The 8,561-nt window shown below is 32.0% G+C and overlaps 1 protein-coding gene across 16 annotated transcripts; it reads right to left on the bottom strand.

Annotated features, from left to right (window-relative positions):
* Positions 1-3,481: 3,481 nt before the first annotated feature.
* Positions 3,482-8,232, bottom strand: LOC132621965 (uncharacterized). Of its 16 annotated transcripts, none has more exons than XR_009575769.1 (7): positions 7,667-8,232; positions 7,495-7,546; positions 7,262-7,345; positions 5,909-6,006; positions 4,504-4,667; positions 3,975-4,031; positions 3,482-3,870 (listed from the first exon to the last, which is right to left on the bottom strand). XR_009575769.1 is itself a non-coding variant. In XM_060336464.1 (7 exons), the coding sequence occupies exons 1-6, from the start codon at positions 7,791-7,793 to the stop codon at positions 4,018-4,020; spliced, it is 462 nt and encodes a 153-aa protein (XP_060192447.1). In that variant the 5' UTR covers positions 7,794-8,227; the 3' UTR covers positions 3,482-3,870; positions 3,975-4,017. The 16 variants fall into 16 exon arrangements, 4 of the variants coding, with proteins under 4 accessions (XP_060192447.1, XP_060192446.1, XP_060192445.1 ...); XR_009575767.1 differs by having other exon boundaries at positions 3,482-3,855; positions 4,504-4,679; positions 7,667-8,212; XR_009575766.1 differs by having other exon boundaries at positions 4,504-4,679; positions 7,667-8,211.
* Between the last annotated feature and the right edge of the window lie 329 nt (positions 8,233-8,561).

The raw sequence follows: 8,561 nt of genomic DNA, 5'->3' as shown, positions 1-8,561 counted from the left end.
ATCCTTTCTTTCTTCTATCTCATCTCCTATTTCTTCTATCGCATCTCTTGATTTCTACTATCCTTTAATTTCTTGTTTGATTATTTGTTTTCATACTTTCCTAATTAGGATCGTATCAAACTTTCAAAAGGCTTGTCCGATGAGAAAGATGGGAGGGTGAGTTTATTAAAATTGCTGGGTCTTTTTGACTAACTTGATACGATGTGCAGGCCCGTTAAGGGCAATTCAGTAGTTGAGCCATGATTCCAGTTTGATCTATTCTTTTCATCTTAGTGAGCCTCAGAGGCGAATCTAAAATTTCTAGAACATGGGTTCACCACTAAAAACAAGAAGGAAAAATGTATTAAGTGAGACTTGATCCCTAGACCTCTAGCTAAATAACTCAACCTTCAACCAACTGCACCATTTAATTTTTTTGAAGCATGGATTCTAGCAGATAGTATTATACTAATTTTAAAAAATATATACATGAAATACTTAATTTTACGGAGAAACCATGTGTTCACTTGCCCCAATTTTAGCACCTAAAATCGCCCCTGGTGAGCCCCACCAGTTCATGGATGCCAATAGGGGTGGGCGTTCGGTTCTTCGGTTCGGTTTTATCAAACTTCGGTTTGGCTATTTCGGTTTTGATTTTTTGAAGGTGGACACCGAACACCGAACCAAACTAGTTCGGTTCGGTTCTTTCGGTTTCGGTTTTTGAAGTTTTGTTCGGCTCGGTTACGGTTTTTTCAATTCGATTTTTTTTATATGATATTAGAAGCGATTCCATTTACACTAATTTATATTCTCAAAAGCAACAAAATATAAAACTAACAAATTAAAATCAAAATCAAACAAACATGATACACAAGAACGGAAAACCATAACCATAATATATGATTACTAGGTGTTATATACATACAGTAAGATTAATTAAGAAAACACATAAAGGATATACATTAATCCTAAAGACGCATCCTAGTCACCTTTCTTTGTTAAGGATATTTAATTTTCTCAACTAAATGGAAAATTAGGGATACAAAAGGAAAAGAGAGCTTATCACAATTGGGTTTTTTTTGGGCTTAAACTTAATGGGTCTGGACTATTTTAATTTTTATGGGTAATGTATAAATTTTGGTTCTTCGGTTCGGTTTCATCAAAGTTCGGTTTGGCTATTTCGATTTCGGTGTTTTGAAGGTGGTTTCGGTTTTTTGAAGATGAACACCAAACACCGAACTCAACTAGTTCGGTTCAGTTCTTTCGGTTTCGGTTTCTTAAAGTTCGATACGATTTATCGGTTTTCGGTATTTATGCCCCGCCTTAGATGCAATTCTAGTTCTATCTTTGTTTTTTATTATGCTTATGTATCGGGCTGTGCCCAAAAGGTTGTGTCAGTACTTTAGAGTTTCTCCTGGACTTAAAGTTTCTTTTGGATAGTAAGGGATTTGTACTTAAACTTAAGCTTCCGTTCTTTTCCGTATTTATGTTATTAGACTTCCTTATTGTTATTCGTTACTAGTATAGTAACCGCGCGATGCGCGGAAAGTGTTTGATAAAAAAATTAAAATATTATTTTCTTATTTGTATGCTCATATTAAATTTTTTATTATGTTATAAACTGTGAAATTTAAATCATTTGATCCACGGCCGATGATTTGAAGGCCAACGGAGAAGGAAAATCATTTCCTTCTCTTAAATTGTCGTAAGATCCTGTGTTTTGTGCAATTACAATTCAGAGTATGTTGATGGATCCATAAAATTACTTATCAGGATAAGAATAGAAGTCCACTCAGATGTTGAATAGAAAGGTATGAGTACTCCTCTTGATCTTAAAGCTCTTTCCACTACACGTTCATATCTCGTGAATACTATTAGTTAGTTATTTTAGATCTCCCGAAAGAGCAATTGTTCTTAGGAATAGGTACTTTAACTTCTAAAAAGGAAACTTTTAGTTTTAAACCTTAATCAAAGATGATAAAAAATTTATTCCATGAAAAAAAAAAAACTTTATCAATACAAAATGATACATTATACGGAAAAGGTCCAAAAATACCCCTAACGTATGAGAAATGGTTCACAAATACCCCCATCCATCTATAGGTCCAAAAATACCCCTCCATCCACCTATTTGGTCCAAAAATACCCCCAACCTATTTTTTTGGCTCAAGAATACCCCTCAAAAGAAAAAAAATAATTATTTTCCTATTTCGTTTTTATATAAATGAAATACAATATATATATATATATATATATATATATATATATATATATATATATATATATATATATATATATATATGTATGTATGTATGTATTCCTATTTCGTTTTTATATAAACGAAATGAAAATAAAATTATTTTCCTATTTTTTTATAATAAACGAAATACAAAAATACCAAAAAAAAAAATTTCATATTTAGTTTTTTAATAAACGAAATACAAAAAAAAATTACTATTTCGTAGATATACCAACGAAATGCAAATATATATATATATATATATATATATATATATATATATATATATATATATATATATATATATATATATATATATATATATATTTTCCAATTTCGTTTTTATATGAACGAAATTAAAAAAAAAATTATCCTATTTCGTTTTTTAATACACGAAATGCAAAAAAAAAAATTATAATTTCCTATTTAGTTTTTTTATTCACGAAATGCAAAAAAAAAATATATATATATTTAGTTGATTAATTCACGAAATGCAAAAAAAAAAATATATATATATATATATATATATATATATATATATATATATATATGTCCATTCAAAACAAGCCACGTGGCATTTTAAAATTGAAAAAATACCATCAAAATTAGGGTGTTAGTTTGAGAGGTATTCTTGAGCCAAAAAAATAGGTTGGGGGTATTTTTGGACCAAATAGGTGGATGGAAGGGTATTTTTGGACCAATAGATGGATGGAGGGTATTTGTAAGCCATTTCCCATACGTTAGGGGTATTTTTGGACCTTTTCCGTACATTATATGACTTCAACGTCACTGCTCAACCACACTTTCATTTACGTGGCAACTAAAATCTAAAACAATGGGTAATGACTTAAGATAATTTGAACTTAAGCACAAGAGATGCATCCACATGTCTACTTAAAATAAAGTTGAAATTAAGTTCAAGAGATGTGTCCTCATGTCATATTTACTAAAGTAGTAAGCGCTCAAGCAAAAGGATAGCAATCAGTCAATTGATTATGACTCAATCTCAAACTAATGAAGGTCAACAATTTCTTTTCTCTATATTCTTGTATGGAATGTCATGGTAATTTGAATTTTGTAAAAGTTGAAACTATTAGTACTTACTTTGTTTTGACATGAAACGATTGAGAAGAAAACAGACAACTCACGCATTAAAGAAGAGATCATACAGTGAGATTGTAAATGGAACTAATGATAAATATGATATTAGCTTTCAAGAACACAATCGTGCGTGGAACCAATAATTGTGCACAACACACTTAATGACCATTGTCTAAGAATCAGTGAGATTATCACAAAAACCTCAGTTCTATAGAAGATAGCAAAAAGTTTACACGCTAAAATTACTTAGTAAATTCCTTCTTGAGTACCAACATGACAAGATTGGAATAAACAGGATCCTTTATATACAGATCATTTCTTCTAACACTTTCCACTATAATGGAATAATGATTCCAGTAACAAATAAAAGTTGTCGTAGTACAATGCTCACCGAAAGTGGATCAAAATGACAGTCTCCTCCTCCCAAGTTTGTGTAGAAAATAAATAAGAGAAATTTTCACTACTACCGGTAATATTTGATGCAATAACGTGTGGTGTAGCTGAAAGATATTACCCTGTCATGTAGTACAGCCAGCCTGGAGCAGCTCAAACTAACAGCAAGTTAATAGAGTATCAATACATTGTGGATATTGTAGAAGGAAAAATCACCAATCAACGTAAGCAAGAACTCTAGAAGGCAGAAAAATGACCATACATTCTGAACAGGATGGACTTTGGTTTTCAATGGGTGCTTGGTTTCAGGTTTTCCAACCTACATAAAAACACAAACACTAAGCAACTCACAAGGATAAAACTCAAATTAAAACTCCACAAGACCGCAACCAACCCAGTTTCTTTAATTAAAATCATTCAGCTAATGCTCTCTCTATCACGAACTAAACTTATTATTCAACTCATTTTTTTATTGGTGCATATTTTCAACAGTTACATGGATTTTAAATAACTCATCGAGCTAAATAAATTATTGAGTGGGACTTAATACTTGGATTACTTCATAACATTATAGGAGCAATACTAAAAATCAACAAAGATATGGCAAGTTCTCAACTAAGACGCACGAAGTCAATGATTTCCCACTTGGGTTGTAAAGCAATATCCTTAAAAATCAAAACCCAAATTACACGCCATAACATACAAACTAACATAAAAATGATTCATATGCAAAACCCGAACTCACCACCATATACAAAATCACCCCAAGGAATGCATGTGAAAATGCATACCTAATTTCTCAGTCATGCTGCTAGACATTCCAAATGTGAAACAAATAAAGGAACTGAGTGACTGCTGTAATGCATACTTTCATAGAAGAAGTCAGAGTCATCGCTGAAGTCGAAGTCGTCATCGTAGACCTTGTAAGCAGCGTCATCGACGAATTGAAGTACACCTGCGATCATTTCTTTTCTCACCAATCGAGAATGAAGAAAGCAAAGAGAAAAGGATAGAAAATCATAGAATTAGAAAACAAAGAGAACATAAGTGAAAAAGCTGTAACTGCTTTGAATTCAAAGGTATAATTAAATTTATTTTTAAGAATTAAAAAATCTGTAACATGTTTTTAGGCTGCCACTTGGCTTATTATTAGGCTTTCACTTGGCTTAATGAGATACTTTTGCCTCTCCTATCATATATAGATAGAACCCATAAGGAATTAGTATAATAAATCACATATTGTCAAAGATTTACGCTAGAGGGTATTAATGCTTTAGTTGAAACCCTACACATTGGTCATGTTTGAACCTAATTCTTCCAAATTAACAACCCGTTAATTTGTGCAAGTGCAATCTTGTTAGCCAAAAGATACACCCAACAGGGAACAAATCATCGCGCATAGTCTCATTGACAATTCCCTAATGTGTAGCCTGACTTCTTGGATCTAATCAAAATTTTAGATAGAAGATATGCCTAAATGTCAAAGAAAACTATGGCCAGCCTACATGCCTGCAATGTTTGGTACAAAAACTCAATCAAATATAAAGAAGTAAGAAACACTCGCATATTGACCTCGGTCTGAGTAGATACAGGTCCGCATGTTTTGGCAATCATTTTTTACTTTTTCCAATCCATGCCAACACACAGAGGTCTTTCTATGCGTTTTCATGTTACAGATGAAACAGTAATAAGAATGTGTTTCCGCGACAAATATAGTCCACTCATAGATATATAGACTTTAAAACTATAACATAAAGGATTTGAACTGATAGTAAAATGACCACCTTAAATTAAATGATATCAGCAAAATTACAAAGTTAAAGTAAAGGTTGCATCTTGAAATCAGCAAAATTAAGAACAAAACCATTTTACCTTATGCACACGTGGTTCAGATGATTCATATAGGAGCAATACTACAAATCAACAAAGATACGGCAAGTTCTCAACTAAGACGAACGAAGTCAGTGATTTCCCACTTGGGTTGTAAAGCAATATCCTTAATCAAAACCCAAACTACACGCCATAACATACAAAATAACATAAAAATGATTCATATGCAAAACCTGAACTCACCACCATATGCAAAATCGCCCCAAGGAATGCATGTGAAAATGCATACCTAATTTCTCAGTCATTCTGCTAGACATAACAAATTTGAAACAAATAAAGGAACTGAGTGACTGTTGTAACGCATACCTTTTTCGAAGAAGTTAGAGTCATCGCTGAAGTCGAAGTCGTCATCGTCGACCTCGTAAGCAGAGTCATCAACGAACTGAAGTACACGGCGATCCTTTCTTTTGCCACCGACTGAGAATGAAGAAAGCAAAGAGAAAGGAGAGAAAACCGCAGAATTAGAAAACAAAGAGAACATAAGTGAAAAAGCTGTAACTGCTCTGAATTCAAAAGTATAATTAAATTTATTTTTAAGAATGAGCTGTAATATGTTTTTAGGCTACCACTTGGCTTATTATTAGGCTTCCACTTGGCTTAATGAGATACTTTTGCCTCTCCTATTATACTTTGGATAGCATAATCAAGCTATTTGACACATCCACAACTGTAATTGTTTTCATAAAAACAGTACATATATAAAGGGTACCTTTATTATATTCTTAGACAAAACTAATAAATCTGAGAATGGCAAAATGGGATACTGAATGAGAAAAATTTGAAACAAATAACCATAGTTTATGCCCATGTTCAGAGCAAAACAAATAACAAATCAAACTTTGCCGCAAACAAAATAATTTCAACACCAGATTATGTTAGAGCGCTATACCCAGCAACATATGGTGGATTCTCTTCATAAAATGCCTTACTACTGCCCCGAACAAATCAGAGAATATGACAAATATTCAACCTCAATAATCTCTTTAAATAACATCAACTAATTTAAGATACATTAGAATACTGAATACCACAGTAACTTTATAGCTTCTGTTAGAAAGGTCAATTGGTTGTTTGGTATTCAAGGAGATTATTGCTGCATTCAACCACACTGTATTTTTCCAATGGCTTTGACCAATGTGAATACTTAGAATCATCCTAATCATAAGCTATCCAACAGACCATCATCTTCGGGGCAACACAGTTGAGCAAATCCAATTCAAATATTTTTATCTCAATTCAAATTAGAGAAGTTTTGAGTTGAATAAAAGAAGTTATAAGATCAAACAAAGATTAGAAGAATACTCCATCATAATCCAAATTCTCTTAACTATAGTTTCCTTTTTCCGAACAGGTATTCAAGATTATGTTTCGATATATTTGATCCAACCAATTATTTCATTATGTTTCAATATATTTTATCCAACCAATTATTTCAAACTAATAATAGTAGAAGTACAATCCTCTATATCAACCAATTCAATTTTTTTTTTAATCACTTCATTGACTCTAACCACACATTTCAGTTTCCATTCAAAATAAACAAATTTATTGATGTAATAATTTAGAATGGGAAAACCAAAAAAGCCAAAAAAAAATTCAGATTTTCCATAATTACTCAAATACACAATACCAAAAATAAGAAATAGAAGAGTATACTACCTCAAGTCTAAATGAACCATCGGAAGTTTGAGGGTGACCTCTGTATGCCCTCGTTCTGTAGTCCTACACATCTCTGCTACAAAACTATAAATAATCACAATACATCAGCGAATAGCGATCTATTCTACACAATAATAACGAATAAATAAAGTGTTTCATTGACATAATCATACAAATTTAAAAGAGCAGTTGAAATTAGAAAGCACAAATGGGTGAGATTAGCTTTTGCTCACAATTGTTGAAAGGGAGAACCGAAACTTGATCGTAGAGAGCGATTGTTAAGACCTGTATAGAGAAATTCAACACGAGAAATCGCTAATAAGTGATTTGGCTAAGCAAATCAATCCGACAAATTTAATTAACAAAAGTTACCATCAGAGAGGTAAATATTAACAATATAATTACCAACAACATCAACTTCTAACCCCAAAAAATAATGAACTGTCAAATTAAAAAAAAAGCCCCAAATGCAAAACTTCATAGAGCAAGTCCCCATTATGCCCAAAATCCAACAAACCAGATATGCAAACATAATCGAAATAACAGGAACCGTAAAAAGCAATTAGATGGAACTATCAAATGGAAAAAGGAAGCGAAGAAGAAATCTTCAATTGCGCAGAGTTTACTAGGATTCACAGTTTGGAATTTAAGAATAAGCCTTCAATTGCGGTTGGAAAGGCCGAATCTGCACTCTGCTAGCAGTTATTTCACTTATTTCCTGTTTATTTGTAACTGCTATGGAGCAAGTGTTTTTTTTTTTTTTTTGGTTACTTATTTCCTGTTTATTTGTTTTTTTATCATTTATATTTTTGATGATATGTGGATTGTTGTACGGTTTTTTATTTTGCTGAGTAATTGGCTTTTTGTAGTTTTTTAGTTGTTGCAGTTTTTTAATTGTTTAATTTGTATTTTTAAATTATGATTTTTCTGGTGATGCCACTTGTGTTTCTATTATGTTTTTGTCTTTCTTATTCTATATAAATAGATAGATTGTTTTAGTCGTTTACCAACATGCTTAGTTTAGAGGTTCATTTGGCGACGGTATGGTGGCTTGTTGGGTGTTCTTTCACCGTCCAAGTGCTAGATTTGGGTCGTGACAAAAATTTCAGTTATTGAAAATTCATATGAAAATTAAATGTGCTATAGAAATAAAATTGGGGGACATGTACAATAAAAAAATGCAAACTTATAGGAATAGCTACCTTAAGATTGGATGTAATCAACCGCAGCTACCATTCCAATATTACAGCTCGTAGCTAATATTATGGCAAAATACGTATTAATTTGCGTGTATTTGGAA

This window comes from Lycium barbarum, chromosome 12, assembly GCF_019175385.1.
Source record: "Lycium barbarum isolate Lr01 chromosome 12, ASM1917538v2, whole genome shotgun sequence".
Lineage (NCBI taxonomy): Eukaryota > Viridiplantae > Streptophyta > Magnoliopsida > Solanales > Solanaceae > Lycium > Lycium barbarum.
The sequence above is the reverse complement of the archived record's forward strand: the minus strand, read 5'-3'. Positions and strand labels throughout refer to the sequence as shown.

Coding starts and splice junctions, on each gene's coding strand:
- LOC132621965 (XM_060336461.1), bottom strand. CDS start 7,793: ATGTTTGCATATCTGGTTTGTTGGATTTTGGGCATAATGGGGACTTGC. Junction 6,007..7,261: donor ATGGTTCATTTAGACTTGAG/GTAGTATACTCT, acceptor CGGTGGCAAAAG/AAAGGATCGCCGTGTACTTC. Junction 4,680..5,908: donor CTCTAACTTCTTCGAAAAAG/GTATGCGTTACA, acceptor TGGTGAGAAAAG/AAATGATCGCAGGTGTACTT.